The following is an 18,812-nucleotide window of genomic DNA, read 5'->3' on the forward strand; positions in this document are numbered from 1 at the left end:
TGATAGTAATACTGTTGCTTTAATGGGACAGCCGGGCCGACAGCATGTAAAAGGCCAGAATTCAATCACGAGAACTTTATAAAAAATAAAATAAAAAACACAACACAGAAAGGAACATTAAATGAAGACCTGTGAACAAAATGCACATTTGCGTTCTCCGTTTCTCGTACAAGTGAAAAGTAGCATGGGGGGGGGGGGGGGGGCGGACCGAGACTCTCCCCTTTCGTGTCTATACATAATCTGTAGTAACGTCCCCGAGGTCTCTCTTGTGTCCGGAGATGCAAGGCTGCAGGTAGGTCCGTGCTGGTTAGGCTGCTGCGGGTGTGTGACGGGAGAACAAGTGTTCAGGGTGAGCCTGGGCCTTTGGCATCGAGGGATGGAGGGATGGAGGGTCCACATTCACCAACAATATCCACGTGTGTCTCGACTAAATTGCTCAGACACCGCTACCCCCCCCCCCCCCCCCCCAAAAAAAACATTCAAGGCTCGTTTTCCATGCTCAATAACCTTAACCCATTCTAGATATATATATATATTTATAATTTTTTTTTTTTACTAATACACACCGAGCTGGGGTTTTGTGAACAGAAATGGCAGCCACTTGTATTTTTTGCTATTTCTTTTTTGTTTTTTTACTCTCGATAGCTCCGTTTTGCTTTGTCCTTGGCATTGAGTACCAGAAGTTAAAATAAATGTTAATGTCTAACAATAAACTGTTTTAAAAACATACTCGTTAGATTCCCGCCCCTAACCCCCCCCACCATCCCTCCCGCCCCTTATTGTCCTAGAATTGAACAATCATCATTTATACAAGTCAGTTCTGAAAATACAATGGCAAGTGACACTTTCCACTAAAATTTCATTGTGAAAAACAAAAAATATATATATTTCACCCCCCCCCCCCCCATCTGATTTGTTCAGCTTATCAAATGCTATGACTTTGTTTTTCTCCGTCGCGTCGTACCAACATTCACCGATTTCGATATTGTAGAAGCTTTATAAAGACATAAATATAGTAGGATACAATACAGTAAAAAATAGAAAATAAAGTCGATATAGTTTTTTTTACTTAAATGATAATTTACCAGAGGCAAACCCAGAAACGGATCTTTGACATTAGGCAAACAAACAAACACTAGAATTACCCCCTGAGGTCAAATGATAAAAGAATAGCCAAGTGTGGAACCAGAGCTCGGTCCCAGATAACGCACTACTTCCAGGAAGTAGTGCGCTACGTGCAGGACTATAGGCAAAATGTGGGTGTCCTGCGTGACACACAGTCAACGTGTGCTACTCAAGTGCACTCGTTTGGGTGTTATTACTATACCAGCGAGACGTTAAGCTGAGGAGAACTTGAAGGCACAATTATTTGAGGCAGAATATGCCTCGAGAATCAAACAACGGCTGTAAGAGGAGATGCACTTATGATGAGTAGTTCTCTTGAATACCTATGTTGAATACACTTATTGTACGTCGCATTGGATAAAAGCGTCTGCTAAATGACTGTAATGTAATGTTGTAGTATCAAGGGGGTACGATTCGAAAAAGAAGGGGAAAATAACAGTTTACAGTTTCAGGTATGGTTTAGGTCTGAGAACGACGAGGCAGTGAAACAAGTTAAGGCCAAATTACTTGGGATCGTCCAATCAGAACGCTCCAACAGTAAAGATGATGTTGGACCTGACAAATCACACCGATTTGCAATCCGATATCAGTTTTAATACCAGAACTCCTTTTTGTATTTTGTCTTAGCCTGGCTCGCTACATAGATATTTCTTCTCACGCTTAAGTCAATTATATTAAACAAGGCTTCTTCTTCTTCTTCTTCTTGCTCTTCTCTCAGAGGTTGTTATTATGCACAATAATGTATGTTACAAGAATATACATTAGCTTTAGTCTATAATATCTCAGTAAGGAATACATCCAAGCATTCAGGGTGAGGACTTTGGCTTTGAAAAGTTAGTCTACATATGCACAGATATGAAACACACGTAGAAAATGCACCATAGAAGAAAAAAAAAAAAAAAAAGGACGAGGGAAAGAAAAAAACCGGAAATGGACTAAATGGCTCATGCTGATCTACTGTCACTTATGACCATTTGCTCACAAACAACCATTTCCTCTAAAAAAGAAAAAAAAAAGAAAAATCTAAAAAGTTTTCAAGTTTTAACCTTTTCACACCAATCACATGACCTGCGATCACAGACATGTTGAGGGTCGAAAAGCAACAAGAAATTAAAAGTAAAAGAGTTTGGAGGGCTTCAAGGGGTAAAGTTCAAGTTTGTCATTCCTCATGTGCAAGTCAATATAAAAATGCTACAACTCGTACAACTCTTGTCAACAAGATAGGTTCAGGGCAGGCCAAGTCCCCCCCTGTAGTTTGCTAAATAAAAGGGGCTTGGAAATTGGCAGGACAGCTTGCGCAAACATTGACGCAACACGCAGTCTCCACTCCCTGTAGGTCTGGTTTATTTCCCCCTCCGGCTCTTCACCTCCTCCGTCGATCTGTTCACGTGAAGGAGGAGCAACCGTGGGAGTCTGTATCATCACTTCAAGATCCAAAACAAACATCTCCATCCTTTTGTCTCTCCTATGGCAGAAGAGTCATCTGAAACGTCCTTCCTCACTCTTTTCCTTCCTATGATTTCGGCTCAGGTCGGCCACCCCGTTCCGCTTCTCTCTCCCTCCGCGTGTCCCTCACTCGCTGTCAGTCTCTAGGTCGGAGTCGGACCACTGCACTGGGCTCAGTTTGCCGTGGCGCTGGGCGTACTCGATGACCGCCGTGTAGCAGAAGTAGTACTGGTCCCAGGTCTGGATGCTGAACGCCCGCTGCGTGCGCATGCGCCGCACCGTCTGACGGACATCGACCGTGGCGATGTCCTCCAGCCGGGACAGGCAGATGTCCAGGGTGCAGAACGTGCCTGGTCGGGGAGCATAGGTGGACAGAAAGAAGACGGACAGGTTACACAAGAAGAAGTAACTCGTACTAAAGCAGGTGATACACTACAATTACCGCCTCTGCCAACCAGTCATGTTACAGCTAAAATGTCTTCACTTCATCCTTTTAGACATTTGTGTGGTATTGTCACCATAAGAATATGAATCTTGAGTTATGGCCATAAACTTGTTCTCTGAGGTCACAGTGACTTCTGACCACCAAATTAAAAAAAATGTGTTTCTTGTTATACAGCAACACTGTATGCCAACACAGTCACATACCTCACAGTAACAAGGTCTTTGCATAAACACAACGGTATATCTCGACCCCACAGTGGTACATTTTTGTTTACCTGTGCGGCCAATGCCGGCACTGCAGTGCACAACCACGGGGGGGCCCCCTGGAGGCCCCGTCCAACTGGATCCCAAGCTCTGGACTGCAGCCTCCCTCCTCTGAAGCACGTGCTCACGGAAGTCCAACATGGCAGAAGCACATTTGGGCACGCCGAAGTCTGGCCAGCTGACGTAGAGGTAGTGGCACACCTCCCGTCTCTCTCCAGACTGAGGAGAAGTCACAGAGGTTCACGGAAGAAAGAACAGCAAGATATCAGACTCTTTTGTAGCGGCATGTACGAGCACGAGGGACAATATCCACGCCAAGTAATATTCTTAAATGACATGGAAGGAATTGGTGGGTAAAAACTGAATAGATCCACCTGACAAAGCCACCCAACAACCTGGAGTTCTCTTTTATTCAAATGTTTAAAACCTCTGAAGCCAATAAAGATACTTTTTATTTCACTATCTCAAATGAACACACAGATTTTTTTTAAAGTCCTAATGCAGTTGGTGTGACTTACCTGTGTGTTGTAAAGTTCAAGATGGGAGAGCTTGAAGTCCTGGAAGGCCTGGATGTGCGTGTTCCTGACCAGGAAGTATCCGTGCTGCTCGGTCCGGCCCTCCTCCAGAGGCCAGTACTGACCACACTTGACTCGGCCGCGCTCCACCACCCTGAGACGCACAGAACCACACGGCGTTTTGAGGAACTGTTGTCACTTGGGCTACCACTTCTGACACTGAAGTGACTCGGACGTAAAAAGAGTCTCACCTGGTGGTCATGACAATGATGAGTACCATCTGTTCCCACACCATGCGCCAGAAGTCACCAAACGTTTTTGGCAAAGGACCTGAAGGACACAAGAGAGTGGGCTTAGAGCAGAAAAAAGTGATTATTGCATGGACGACAATAAACAATGGGACCGTAGGTTTTTTTGTCAACAGTTGCTCACCCTGAGTTGCAATGTAGGCGTTGCTCCTCTTGTACCCGTCCATGAAACTTGCGTTGATGTAATCTGATGTCTGCAAAACACACAGCAGAAAAAAAATGGGTGAGACTCAGGTTGGTGCTCGGATCGACTGGCTCCCGTAGGACGACATTGAACATTACTATCAGGGGTGCAACGGATCGCGGTCACGGATCATCAATGAAAAAAAGGGAGCGTATATATAACTTTTACAGATGCTCTTATTACGTTTTTCTTCCGGCGGATACAGTTTTTGTTGTCGTTTTGTTATGTTAAAGCAGCTGGTTTAACGAGGCCATTGACAATTGTTTTTCACCACTGTCCCAAAAAATGATTTCAACTACCACAACAGATTGTTTTTATTGATACATTAGTAGTTTTGATGTATTATAAGCAGCTAGTGTTAGGAAGTTTAACGTCTCATAATTCTCTCTCTAATATCTATTTTATATTGCTGTGAAAACAACTTTGTTTATTCAAGTTTCTCACCAAAAACTACATTTTACAAGATTGCATTTGAACACATCATGATAACGTTATAATTTACCTTTGCCCAATACTCACTTTTACTGAATAGAGAATAAACGCATCATGATGTAACTCAACAGAACCTCCGTAAGTTAGCAGTTAGCTCCGGTGCTGCTAATGTTACTAGCGCTCCTGCTCCTTCAACACAGATTTGTTGAACGGTCACAATGTAGCATTCTGAGAGATCAGCGATGGGAGCCGTACGGATCACTGATCAGCTACAGTCCGTTACACGGCTCATTCCTATTGGCCTATTTTAGACCAGTCACTTAGTTGCAGTAAGCTGGAGTCACATAAAAAAGTCAATAGGTAAAAATAACATGAAATGAATCTAGAGCTGATTCAGTCAATCTTAACATTCTTTAGCTATTGAGATTAATTTAGTTGCCAACAACAACAACAACAACAACAACAACAACAACAAGTGCTCTAAAGCCAGACCACTTCTCTTATTTTGTCTGAGGGACTTTTTACAACCTGGTTTGATTCCATTCGTTTTTGGCCATTATTACAATAACATTGTACTCATTTTACAAAAATAAGACACAGGTTGCCAAAAAAAAAAAAACAGGCCTTTCCTGTTAACCACATAATACGATACAGTCAAGCATTCCACCTTCCAATCCCGCACACAGATACAGCAGATTAGGACGAAGAAATCACAAACGCTCCAACATTTATATTTACCGCTGATCTTTTGCTCATACGCTCAGTGCCCACCACTAATTACATCCAATATAAAAACATTACAGTCTCTGATTTGTTACTAAAACATACTTCTTATGAGAAGGTGGAACAGAGGCCTGACGTTGGCAGCAAAGTCACAATGCAAACATCCCTAAAATCATCCGTCATCAACAAAGTAATAGCTTTTAGAGAAACTTTGTGAACACAAAGAATCTGGAGATCACTGAAATCAGAGAGGTCGCAGTAAAGTTGGATGAATTGGTAAATACCTCGTCCTCGTCATCACAGAGCTGGCAGAGTCGCACCCGTGACTGGTCCAGGCAGAGGACATCGCTGTACCGGTTCTTTATCTGATTGGACAGTTTCCTGTAAAAGGCAGAATTGAATACAATGGTGACGTGAGAGATGTTAAACAGTGGGCTGATGTGTTATCTGTCACGTACATTTCCTTCGCTTTGGTACAGAGAGACTGAAAATAAAGCACACAGAAGAAAAAAATGAATGTTTTTATCTCTTACTTGGAGTAGTCAAAGGTGCCGGCTGGTGGCTCCTTCCGGATCTCCTCGTACTCCTGATAAATCCCCTTCTTCTTCTTTCTCTTCACGTACTCCACTAGATCGTGCACAGTCATGCCCCCCTGCTCTGGCACGTGAATAGATGCCTCCACGCAGCTGTCCTCGTCATCGGGGCCCCACGACGAAGACAGGGGCGGGGACTGGGACGACGGCTGGTGCGGCGGGCGAGGCAACGACTTCTGGGGCAACGGAGGCACCCCTTCTTCTTCTTCTTCTTCTTCTTCCTCCTCCTCTTCCTCTTCCTCTTCGCTCTCCTCCTCCTCTTCCTCCTCCTCCCTGGCGTCGTCACTCAGAGACCCGCGGGCGGAGTCTGTTACCTTCCCGTCCATGGTGTCGTCGTCTCCTACCTGGGAGAGAGGCGTCTCGGGGGGCGTGTCAGACTGGGGAGGGGCTTGGCGACCTCGGCCATTCATGTTGGCGTTGGGACTCGAGCTGCCGACAGCCACGCTGGCCCCGCTCACCACTGAGCCGTTCCAGTGTTGGTGGTTCCCCTGCGGCTTGTTGGCAGCAGACTGTGGGCTCGGTTGGTACTGACCTAGGTCTTGAGTCCTGCCCTCAGACACACCGCAGTGGTTGTGCAAGTTGGCATTGCTGTCATCAAAGCAGTTTGAGTTAGCCCCGGCTAACACGGAACCCAGCTGCGTGCCGATGTGGCCGTGGGGCGGTGTGGCGCCTGCGCTCGCGTTGCTGCACTCTAAGCTGTAGGAGCGCAGCAGGCTTCCCACGCAGTCGTGCGTGTCGTGCTCTTGCGTGTCGCCCGGAACAGTGTTTGTGTGCGCGTTGACGCACGACTGGATCCAAGCCACATGGCTGTACTGGGATGTCCCGTCCAGGTGCTCGGGGAGGGAGGAGACTGGGATGTGACTGGCCAGCTCGTGAGCTTTCACTGTGCACACCTGGCGGATGGGGAAGAGAGAAAGCACTTTTCAAATGACGACCAAACATCATTACGACATGACGAAATTCATACGGAAAACAAACACACATACCCTCTCTCTCAGCTTCTCGCGCACAAACAGGCGGAGGACCGCGAATGGGGCTCGGAACCATAGAGGCGATGACACAATGAAGACACATTTTAGACGAGCTGGAAATGCCCCCTAGGAAATACATCCAAATGATGAAAAAGGTTCTTTATTTCAGAAAGACCTTTTTGACACAGACAACTTGAGATCTGAGAGCAACAGAAGCAAGTTTCTTGTATTTACCTTGAGCAAATTGAGGATCTTGACGCAGAGCTCGTAGTCAAAGTTGCCATAGCTGGAGTTGGTCATGTCGTAGATAAATATGAGTCCGTCTCTTTGAGTTTGTGCACTGTTGAGCAATGAACAAGAAGAAGAGGGGCCAAAAGGAGCATGCCATAAGTAATACATATCATTTTCTAACATATACTTGAGAGAAAACGTGTGGTGTGTTCACAGCAAACGCCAGTCGAGCGCTAAATTTGCATGACGCTGTGTTGCGAAAGCCTATCAGCGTTGAGATTCTCCTCCTGCAGTCACTGAAAAATATTGTAGCCGTTTGTGGGAACCCAGAGCTCTACGATAGTACCTCATATTTGTGTATAAATGTATGTGTACAAACCATAGACTGTTTATGGTATAAACAATAGTGTTGATGAATGTAAGCATAGCCTGGCATCGATTACTCCAAACTCCAACCAGAAGACAAGCATTTTTAAAGTTGTTTGCCTGTAGTCTTGCATCCAGACCCGAGAAAAGCGCGAATTCAGACTTTTTACAAATCAGCATCCTTTTTATCTGTTAACCGCAATGAAATCACGGTAAAATCTGTTTATTTTGGGTTGACACCACTGTAGTAAACCAGCTGACGTGTTGCTTGCAAGATACAGTGAATACTCCAGATGAAATCCAGACAGGACAATGTTTGGTTTTCTGACGTATCTGGAACTTCCACAACATGTACAAGGCAGCAATAGTGGCTATGTCTGCCATGGTTGACGAAAAGTTGTTTGTCTCTACGTGGCGGTAAGGCCCCTCTGATGCAAATAAACACAAAATGAGCCATGTGAGTAGCGCGAGGCGGAAAATTCGCTTTGCTTTTGGTGTGAACACGGCATTAGAGATCCGGTAATGTTTAGTTGTATGTATGACGATAGGGCATTACCTCTCTATGGCTTTGTCCAGCTGATAGATGATGGCCTGCAGCACAGCTTTGTGGGTGGTGACGTCTGGCCGATGGAGATGAGCCGTGAAGAGCGCTAGAGCGGCGCCCTTTGCATCACGGCCAGGCTGCTGGGGACATGCAACAAATCACCATACATGCAAACTCTAATCAATTGTGCATCCGTTCTTTGGATTTGTGAGAAAGGACGGCTATAAATTCTGATTATGAACGTGCACATTTTCTGGCCATCTTTTACTCCATCTACGTTCATAAAAAGACCGAGGCAGGGATACACGTGCAGACCGACGTACAAAATGACCAGCGTGTGCATCATTTTCTGTGTATCCTGCAGGGTGGCTCACAATTGCATCCGCACTCACCAGGACTGTAAATTTGCCACTCAGCAGCTCGGAGCGTAGGGGCTCCTCGTCAGGGTTGATATTGATGATGCCCTCTTTGATTCTTGTGTTCTGATTTTGTTATATGATGAGAGAGACAGGGGAGGGAAGCGGACAGTCATTAGCGTGCAATTTAAAACAGTATGCACAAAAACAGCATCTAAAAATGATTTGACTTTTTAACAATGACGTGCATCATGCTGCACAAGCATGCTGCTTTCCAGTTTTCAATAAGAGCACTTTTATTGAGGAGTTCCAGTTTATACTACACCTAGAAATAAGCCTGAAGACATTTTTCGCAATTCAAATCCCAAATTGCAATATTAAGAAAAAAAGGTCAGGCCGTAAAACTAGAAATTGAATATCTTCTCTAGATCTTTTAGCCCCAACGAAGACATGAAGGGTTCTGTTGATAATAGAAATATTCATCTCTGTTTTGTCACGGATCAAAGCACAGTACCTTGTATGCTTCGAAGAGGTTGGTGGCTCTGTAGACGTCAAACTTGCGGGCCATAAGAAACTTTACAGCTGTGGGTTGGGACACAAGCCCAGCGCTGTGAGGCTGCTCCCTGCTTCGCACCTCACCCAGGAACTCCTCCACAGCCTGGACAAACGAGAGAACGGAGGAGACGGAATGACAAAGATGAGGTGTGACAAAGAACAGAGATAAGATAGGTCTGACAACTGGAAGACAAAGAAAACGCACGAGTCTGAGTTCTCTGCCTGCCAAAGTTACAACAAATGTGTGATGCAGATGGAAGCGGCAGGCTGTGGCCCTGGACGATGCAGAGGACACTCAAAACGCCAGGAGACAACAGTCGGCTTGTTGTCACCACGGTGAGAGTCTGTCCTCCAAATATGAAACCAGCACAGGGAGAGTCTATGAATGGGTGCATCGGATTAACTCATCAGCTACGTACAAAACTTTAAATCTACTCTGCTGCGGGACACAGAAGAAGATGCCAAGTGAAAAACGAATCCAAATGCATGGGTTTCCCTATGAATTATTTGAGAGATGTGAAGATGTGCCCAAACCCTGATGCAGCTTGTCTCAGGATCAATTTTTGTTCTTAGATGACGGGTAAACATAGAGACACTCGTTAAGACTATGCCATTCACTGTGGAAATAAATAGCATCCCTGCTCTACTTTTTACCTGAATGTTCCATTTCATAATAGATAGATTTGGTAATATGTTATTTTGTTTATGATGTCAGAAGGAAGGTCTTTATTGAAGGTAGTGTGGCACACTTCCGCATTGTAACACTTTGAGGAAAAACTTACATACATGTGTGGAATAATGTCATCGGCACAAAAATGAGTCTACACAAAAGAAAACTGTATATGTGGTCATGTATCCAGTCACAACACCTGGACTTAAAAGCAATGTGTGATTTAAAAGGTACTTAGAAGTTTTGTTACTGCACCACATGTTTTCCTCTGAATTCATGTTGCCAAAACATGTTTGTAAAGCTGGAATAAACTTCTCAGGATTTGGGGCACTATAGCACCCTGGGAAGGTAACCTTTAAATCACAACCCTAACGTTTGCTACCACCAGTGTCTGAACACTGGGATGGTTGCTAGCCTTTGTCGGGTTAATCCAAGGCAAAGGCAACAAGTCGTTGATTTCAGTAGAGAGCTAAACCTTCAAACGGTTTGCAACAGCAAATCTGGGAAAGTGATGTCAGCTACCGAGAGACACACGGGCATATCTGGTGAGCAGTAAAGCTACAAGCGTGTCCTGTAAATAAGCATACAGATCAGTTAACCTTGCGAATGCTTCATAGAGATAAAATAAGTAGCTATGCAACGAAGCTGTCATCGCAATTACTGCGTGACATTTGATGTTTGCTATGAAAGCCAGGCCGGTGTTACGTCCCTACTGGTTATCAATGCTTTTTCGCATTGATAAATATGTTTTGTAAGTGTTCGGAGAGATGCCCAAGGAAACCAGTTGTTTCAGTTCACCCAAAACCAAAACGTTCCCTGGGCAGTAACGAGGTATGACCTAATGGATAAATACGTGAATGACTGATGCATCTGTTAGAGTAAGTGGCGGACCGCGTAGCGCGACCGTCTTTGGGTTTGTTATTATTTTGCTCGCCAGAGTTCGAATCCAGGTTGTTGCGATCTTTGCATAAATGTATTTTCTTCTATGTATTTCTTCATACGTGGCTGTGATGCAGTGCTAACTTATACAATCGTAATCCCTGCAATTGATATGAGATGTGTCTTTTAGATCTCTAGCAATACGTTTGTGAATGTGTGACGAATCAAGCGACAGAGGCAGAAAACCGCTGCAGCTGTTAAGCGAACACAACACACGCACGGAAGGGAAACCAGTAGGTCCAGAAACCAGTAGGGACGTAACACCGGCCCCCTTTACTAGAAAGTGATGGCAACAACAATGTCAGGAACCGGAGGATCACTTCTGTGAATTCTCGACAGTAAATCTGATAACGTTAGGCAGAGCACTACGAGCTAACCAGCTAGTTGGCTCACAGCAAACACTCCCGTTGTCCGTCTTAACCGTGTCATGGTACATAATGACAATAAACACTGAAGGTAATCCGTGTTTGGTCGTTTTTAATCTTCACACTTTGACCAATATGACTTTAAACGCGTAGAAAGACAGCTGTCGAGGAAATTCCCTGCAAGTCAACAATAGCTATTAGCATTAGCTAGCAGCTAGGTTACATGTGGCAGCTGGATGGCTAACGATACCGTTTAAGACACGAGCAGCCACATGCATGGGGCACACATAGGGACCTTAGTGTCGCTACTTGACATTAGTGACATGAACATATCTATGTGGTCTACGTAAAGCTGGGTTATCAGGGAAGCGAGTGTTTGTGGCACACAGCCGGTTAAGTGATCCTTACTACTGCTAGCAAACGCCATCATGCTAACACACATGCTAACTGCTGTCAGTCACACCAGAGTCAGTCGGCTCGGGAGGGTGCGAACGGGCCAGGGCTGTTTACTAGACCATGTCGTTCCGAGGGACGTTCACCGTGACAAAACATACGGAAAAAATCCCGGTGAGAGAAGAACTGAAGGTAACACGTGTACACACTAAACATGACGGGGAGATGAGGAAAAAAATCCGTAAAGAGACCCTTACCAGCTGCTCCTGAGTTGTCAGGGCTTCCGCCATCTTGAAGCCTCCGCAACGTCGCAGCGGGCGCGCCCACCAGCCGCTCAGTCACGTGACACCCCGAGACTGCCCATAAGCATTCATATGAAGGCAGATTTTACCACCGAGAATAGAAAATCTGCGTTTATCAATGCTGCTACTGACAATTCATAAACTGTAGGCTATTTGTCCATACATATACCCATTTGATTGATAAACTGAATCAGAATAATTGACTGACCACATACAGTTCAAAATCTTTATTGTATTTAAATACTTTCAAAAAATATATGTTTCATCTACTTTACTACCTATTCGCTTTATTCTTAAACGTGTATTTCATTTAACCATAAACACGTTTTCATCCAAACGTATATTTAAAAGACTGTCTATTCAATATCACTTGAAGAATGATCAACATTATTATTCCTGTTGCTAGTAGTCGCTACAGTCGTGCGCCGGTCCTTCATGGGAACGTTTGCATGCGAGCATTTGTTTCGTCGGACTGTTTTTTGTGGAGCACCGGGGCGGCACTTCGGCGGACTTTTTGATTTCACGTTTGTTCGGCGCTCAGCCCATCCGCCATACAGGAAGACTGCGTTGTTTATACTTCGCAACCAAAATAATGAATCCTACTGCGACGCTTGTTTTGGCTCAACCGCTTCCTTACCTGTAACACACACTGTTACATTTAGTTTGTAAACTCGTGTCACGAGTCAAACTGATGTCATGTCAATGAACATCCACCTACTCACCCATATGACAGAAACAGTACATCTTCTTCAGCATGAGCACCTCTGGTCCTCCCTTGAAAAAGAAAAGCTACATGGGGCAGCACCAGATCAAGAAGAAAAAATGGTAAGTTTATCCCACGGTTTCACCTAAATACTAATGTTGACAGATTTACAAGAATCATGACCACATTCCTCCTGTTGCCTAGAGACACCCGCCAATATTTGTAGCATTTCTATAGATGAACCTTCAGACAGAACTTTTTTTTTTCTGAGCACAGTTTCCAAGCTCCTGATGAGCCACCAGACGGAGGCAGACTGTTGCAGAAAACCCATTTCATATCAGGCCAAGCAAATATGAGCAGGGACAGCCTCGTGGTGAGTGGGACAGCTTGAGAGAGAGAGAGAGTTTTTCTCCTACTCCTATTGTCATCTCTGATTCTCTTCCACATCCACCTGGATCACCAATGGCATGTATTAATCTCCAAATTCAGGATGGAGGAGCAGTGCTTCCGCTGGGAGAATCCACATTGGCTCTCGATGAAGAAATGCTGCAGGTGTTGGATGCTGTAGACCCAGTGAAGCCTGCAGCCGACAATGTGCGTCCAACAACGGTACACGGGGGTGCACGGGAAGAGCCGGCTTCATCAGCTGTCTTTGGCCCCCCGCGGGCTGACGGAGACCCCAGCGCCCAGGAGGGAGTCCAGGGCCGTGGGGGCGATCGTGAGCGGCCAGGGTGGCGAGCCGACTGCAAAGACCTTGCACAGAGGCTTCTCTTCGGTGAGGACTCTGAGGAAGCGGAGCATGCTCAGAGGGGCCCGGAGAACATGCAGCCACCACCGGCTTCCTCCTGCATCAATGCACTATCCTGTCAGGACATCAGAAATGGTCGGCAAGTAGGCAGCTCCAGCAAGTGAGTCTTAATTTGCACGTTATTGCCCAGTTTTTCTCCTGTGTTTGACTGTCCGCTGCTGTACTTCTCTGTTAACAAATGTTTTTCTTACTTTGTGCGTCTCAGCAGGCAGACGCTTCCACCCGGAAGAAAAGGCTCTCCACGTAGCGAGGACAAAAGTGGGTCAAACGTGAACGCTGATCCACCTCTGGATGTATCCAGGGACTACGTCTTGTTCAGCCCCACCCGCCTCGCAGCCGCCATGAAGAGGGCCAAACTCCAGCCGTCATTCCAGAATCAGTCCGCCTCTGTGCTCGCAGTCCCCAGTGGTTTAGACCTGAGTACTCTCAGCGACACTCTGCCTCAGCAAGGTGACGTCCATTTGTGAAGACCTTCTTAAAGGTTCAAATTTTCTGCAATCGTTGTTGTTTTTGTGTGTCGCTGACCCCTTTGACACCTTGTCATGGCTTAATAAACCTGCTAGAAAATGAGCTGCTGGGCCCCCGTTAAGACCCCCTTTCCTGCCACATGCTGTGCTTTAGGGCTGTCCCCCTTTTTACATTCAAAGCTTCTATTGAATGAAACTTTGAATGTATCTTGTCATACCTTAGACTTTATTTTGAGTTATTGTGGTTGTATTAATGTAATTTATGGTGCTGCTAGATGGCCCAGGTAATTTAGAGTAAACTTTTTTAAATTTTTTTAATTTTACTTCATGTTGTTTTTGAATGGCTAAACGCCAACAAATATGGATTGAAGCAGAATAGATTGTTAGATAAGAACATATTGGGAATTTTTAAAATAATTACATCTATCTTTTTTCCCCCTAAATATTGACTTTTGGACTGAGGACAGATAATTCCAGAGACGAGGAACACCACTTGGGCTTTTAATTCTATTTAGTAATTCATTAAAAAATTTAATTTACGAATTTGCAACATGATAAACTGATACCTTCAAATTAAACTTGATACAAGGAGGAAAAATAAACATTTTAGTGCGGTGCAAGATTTGAAAGAAGCTTTGAGCTTTTGGGGCCCCGGGCCAGTTAAGCAGCCTTTAACCTTGTATGAACGTATCTCTGGTCTAGTTATGTTTCATTTACTGGATTACATTTATATCTGATGTTGGATTGTATCTCTGATGTACTCCCTGAAATACCATTTCTCTTTCCCATGTCAAATCCACTTTGCTGTGCTCAAAATATATGTCGCAGAACTTAAGACTCCTCCCACCAGTTTGACTGAACACCATGTGTAAGGTATTTTGTAAAATTATGTCTACTGTAGGCATTGCCTTGTGTGCTCCCGCGGGGCAAGCCGAAAAGCTACTGCTATGCAACTGGGGCTTACCAAAACCTGTCCTGGAGCGCTACCAGAAACACGGCGTGACTCGCATGTTCGAATGGCAGGCTCAGTGCCTCGCTGTCGGACAGGTGCTGCAGGGAGGTAACCTGGTGTACTCTGGTAAGAAGCCGAACGCCTCTCTACGAAGTGATTCACCGAGTCGGTCGCTGTTTTCGGCTTTTTAAATTCCTTTCTTTTTCAGCCCCCACGAGTGCTGGAAAAACTCTGGTGTCGGAGCTGCTGATGTTGAAACGTGTGTTGGAGACTAAAAGAAAAGCCCTCTTCATTCTGCCGTTTGTCTCTGTGGCTAAAGAGAAGATGCATTACCTTCAGGTGAGGAAGAGAACCGTACATGCATGTGCTTCTGGGCGCTGTGTTGATTGTCTGTGTATGTATCTCCATGTAACCGACCTGTATCTGTGAACCCTGCAGAGTGTGTTTCAAGAGGCAGGAATTCGTGTGGAGGGATATATGGGCAGCACCTCGGCCGCTGGAGGGTTCACATCGCTGGATGTGGCTGTGTGCACCATAGAAAAAGCCAATTCTCTCATTAACAAACTCATTGAGGAGGACAACATGGGTCTACTAGGTAACACACCGGGGATAACTGTGTGGTTTCTTGATTGTTAAACATAGAGTTTGAGTTATTTTTGTACTTCTATAGGTATGGTGGTGGTGGATGAGTTGCATATGGTTGGTGATTCTGGAAGAGGATATCTACTAGAACTGCTCTTAACCAAAATCCGCTACATTGCGCAGAAGCAGAACGCCACTGGGTTTGTGTACTTTTGTATTTTTTCGACTTTTATTTTGCGTAACAGCTAGCGTTTTGAAAAATAAAAATAAAAATCCTGTCCTTCTTCTACTACACGTGTTAAGAAGTCTGTCCGTGCAACGACACCTTTCTGCAGGTCTCTCTCTGAGGGCGTACAGATCATAGGTATGAGCGCCACCTTGCCTAACCTCGCCCTTCTGGCCGGCTGGTTGGGTGCAGAGCTTTACCAGACGGACTACAGGCCTGTGCCCCTGCACGAGCATCTCAAGGTGGGCTGCAACATCTACGACAAGAGCCTCGCTGTGGTCCGGCGGTTCGCTCCTGCTCTCCACGTTAAGGTAACCAAGAGAGTGGGTCAGTTATCGTCCAATGTGTGCGTTTGATCCTTTTAGACAAGTAATACAATCATGTGCACGTGGTGACTCATTAAGGGCGACGATGACCACATAGTGAGCTTGTGCTATGAGACCGTGAGCGAAGGCCGCTCTGTGCTGCTGTTCTGCCCCTCGAAGAACTGGTGTGAGAAACTGGCGGACAGCATCGCCAGAGAGTTCTACAACCTCAGACATACCGGTATTGTGCACACTACATTTTAACAATGAGGTTAAATCCCAACTGTTGCGCGTTGTAAGGATTGTCGTAGATTCTGGTCTCATCCTTTCAGATCGTCAGGGCGAAGCAGAGCCTAAGCCGGTGTGTCTGGATCGGGAGGGACTGGTGGATGTCGTAGCCCAGTTGAGACGAACTCCAGCTGGTTTGGACCCCATCCTCCAGCGAACTGTGCCATGGGGTGTGGCCTTCCACCACGCTGGTGAACACACTCGCACAACTTCTCAACCGCAACAAACAGCGTCCTGAATATTTCTTTTTTTTTTTGTGGGCATGCGAATAAGATAAAGTTTGTTTCTGCAGGTTTGACATTTGATGAGCGCGATGTGTTGGAGGGAGCTTTTCGTCAGGGCATGGTCAGAGTCCTGGCCGCCACCTCGACCCTCTCCTCGGGGGTTAATCTCCCGGCTCGCAGGGTCATCGTGCGAACCCCTACCTTCAATGGACACCTGTTGGACCCGCTCACGTACAAACAGATGGCAGGACGGGCGGGGAGAAAAGGAGTGGACACTATAGGTATGAAGGGAAGAAGGGGGCAAAAAAAAAAAAACGTTTTGTATTGTCTGTTCATTCTTATCCAAAACGTGATCAACAATCTTCTGTGATAATACTCAAGCAAATTTAAGTTGAAAAATTGGCCTCAAGTCATTTTGTTCATCCTCTTCTCAGGTGAGAGTGTGCTGGTGTGTAAGGAGGCGGAGCGTCAGAAAGGTATCACTCTCCTTAAGGGTGTTCTTCAGCCAATCAGCAGCTGCCTGGTGAGAAGGGAGGGCGAAGGCGTCACCACCAGCATGCTGCGAGCCATCCTAGAGGTATGGCCGATATCCAAATGAACTTGGCACTCATCGAAATGACTTCCAGTCCGTAAATAGATCATGTTCTAATTCCCTCTTTAATAATAGATGTCTCTTTTTAGGGAGGCCTTCGATGTAAGGTCAGATTAGTTTCCCTCTATTATTGTTTCATGACTCTAATTTGAATCATCCCAACATGCAGATCATTGTCGGAGGTGTGGCCAGCACTCCACAGGATGTGCGGTCATATGCTTTGTGCTCACTACTGGCTGCCAGCATGAAATGTGACGGCAAAAAAGAATCAAACGAAGAGAATAACAAAGGAGCTATTGAGGCCTGTGTTGAATGGCTGATGGAGAGCGAATTCATCAGTATCCAGAAGGACGGACAAGGTACTGTCAGTGCGGTCTCGATATCATGACATACAGTGAAAATGGATTTTTAGGTACAGATTGAACCGCTGCAACAAAAGTGTTTTTACTTAAATGTCTCTTATTGTAAAAAGTAAGGTTTTCGCATCTTTTAATTACAAAACAGGTGTGAGTGCGTTTTCGATACTGTGGAAGTACCGAAACATTCAATCCATGGAGAAATACACCCGTATTCAGACACTGTGCCTTTAAATGATGTCACAACTATACAATACAGAGACGGCTTCACAATTTCAGAACGTAAACATTTTAAACGTGTCCGCGTTGTGAATGACGTCAGCCGACAGGGAGTAAAACATGGACCAAACACAATTCCGTTGAAATGAAACAACGGAGAAAACTGAGCGTTTTCAGACAGAGGGTGTTTCAAGGTTTATTCAGCATGAGAAAAATAAAGTTAACAGTTCAACATGTTCTAGTAGAAACCCAAAATACGAGTACAAACCTGACAATGAGCACACTATGTCTCCTTTAATTCAGATTGGAACAAGTTTTGAAGAGCAATGCAAGCATTTTCCGTATTCATGCATTATATATTTCACTATAAAGTATACAAGCCAGACTATAAGCTTAACCTCCTGTGCATTTACAATAACTATTGTTATATCCTGATGTCTTTGCCTATCCAGAGGAGCGGTACCGTCCGACTCAACTCGGAGCTGCCACCCTGTCCTCGTCCCTCTCCCCTCCCGAGGCTCTGGGAATATTTGCAGATCTCCAGCGGGCCATGAAGGGCTTTGTGCTGGAAAATGACTTGCACATTCTCTATCTGGTACACGTACACACCTCTTGCATCATTATTTGCTTCAACAAAGTTTCTGTCATCTTTAATCACTCCCTATCATCTCCGAACCCTCGCCCAATGCATTCCTAATAGTAACTAAATAAACCAAAAATGTCCCCTCCTCGAACACACGGTATTTCAAATTCTACGCGCAAATTCCCCTCCAGATCACCCCCTTGTACGCGGAGTGGACCACCATAGACTGGTACCAGTTCTTCTGTCTGTGGGAACAGCTATCGTCGTCGATGAAGAGAGTAGCGGAGCTGGTGGGCGTCCAGGAAGGTTTCCTCGCCAGATCTGTCGGCGGCAAACTCGTCGCCAAGACAGAGAAGCAGCGTAGACAGATGGCTATTCACAAACGGTAATGCCCATATTTGTGTCAATTACACTTTATTCATATAAATAGCATTGGCAAATAGTCCCCTCGTGTGGGTTTCTGCTTGTAAAGGAACCCAAAATATGATAATTGTAATTGCTAACTTGTAAATAATTACCGTATTTACAACTAAATTAAAGTCCCGGTTTCACACTTCTGTGTGCTAGTATGCCAGAATTCAAGTAGTAGAACAATTAAGGGATCCATAAAGCCTTTGTGAAGCTGATAATGTTCAGTTTTGGTGGGATGTAATAACTAGCTACTGAATATTATATTTTATATATACTTATAGTGTATATATAAACCTATATGTACTAGTTTATGGATGTTTTTTTCATGATTTTATTGTGTCCTCTTCCTTGATTCCCAAAATTGTGGCTA

At 45.0% G+C, this 18,812-nt stretch overlaps 2 protein-coding genes across 3 annotated transcripts in view; one reads left to right on the forward strand and one right to left on the reverse strand.

The window, feature by feature from the left end:
• ptpn9b (protein tyrosine phosphatase non-receptor type 9b) lies at nt 1-11,781 on the reverse strand. 2 transcript variants are annotated; one of them, XM_076090049.1, is made up of 13 exons: nt 11,682-11,781; nt 9,017-9,160; nt 8,539-8,628; nt 8,159-8,283; nt 7,240-7,345; nt 7,021-7,131; nt 5,975-6,927; nt 5,726-5,822; nt 4,227-4,296; nt 4,046-4,124; nt 3,798-3,948; nt 3,291-3,498; nt 1-2,921 (listed from the first exon to the last, which is right to left on the reverse strand). In XM_076090049.1, the coding sequence occupies exons 1-13, from the start codon at nt 11,712-11,714 to the stop codon at nt 2,698-2,700; spliced, it is 2,391 nt and encodes a 796-aa protein (XP_075946164.1). In that variant the 5' UTR covers nt 11,715-11,781; the 3' UTR covers nt 1-2,697. The 2 variants fall into 2 exon arrangements, with proteins under 2 accessions (XP_075946164.1, XP_075946163.1); XM_076090048.1 differs by having other exon boundaries at nt 8,159-8,286.
• polq (polymerase (DNA directed), theta) overlaps nt 10,347-18,812 on the forward strand; it is a 20,606-nt gene continuing 12,140 nt past the window's right edge. The window contains exons 1-17 of the mRNA XM_076090043.1: nt 10,347-10,558; nt 12,460-12,551; nt 12,706-12,802; nt 12,919-13,337; nt 13,443-13,687; nt 14,606-14,782; nt 14,865-14,995; nt 15,095-15,251; nt 15,327-15,438; nt 15,574-15,775; nt 15,869-16,010; nt 16,102-16,248; nt 16,350-16,562; nt 16,716-16,858; nt 17,043-17,232; nt 17,901-18,043; nt 18,223-18,416. Coding sequence (XP_075946158.1) covers nt 10,472-10,558; nt 12,460-12,551; nt 12,706-12,802; nt 12,919-13,337; nt 13,443-13,687; nt 14,606-14,782; nt 14,865-14,995; nt 15,095-15,251; nt 15,327-15,438; nt 15,574-15,775; nt 15,869-16,010; nt 16,102-16,248; nt 16,350-16,562; nt 16,716-16,858; nt 17,043-17,232; nt 17,901-18,043; nt 18,223-18,416 — 2,891 coding nt within the window. The 5' untranslated portion in view covers nt 10,347-10,471. The remainder of the gene's footprint in view (nt 10,559-12,459; nt 12,552-12,705; nt 12,803-12,918; nt 13,338-13,442; nt 13,688-14,605; nt 14,783-14,864; nt 14,996-15,094; nt 15,252-15,326; nt 15,439-15,573; nt 15,776-15,868; nt 16,011-16,101; nt 16,249-16,349; nt 16,563-16,715; nt 16,859-17,042; nt 17,233-17,900; nt 18,044-18,222; nt 18,417-18,812) is intronic.

The sequence above is a fragment of the Anarhichas minor genome, unplaced genomic scaffold (genome assembly GCF_050575085.1).
Source record: "Anarhichas minor isolate MPS153535 unplaced genomic scaffold, ASM5057508v1 ptg000012l, whole genome shotgun sequence".
Lineage (NCBI taxonomy): Eukaryota > Metazoa > Chordata > Actinopteri > Perciformes > Anarhichadidae > Anarhichas > Anarhichas minor.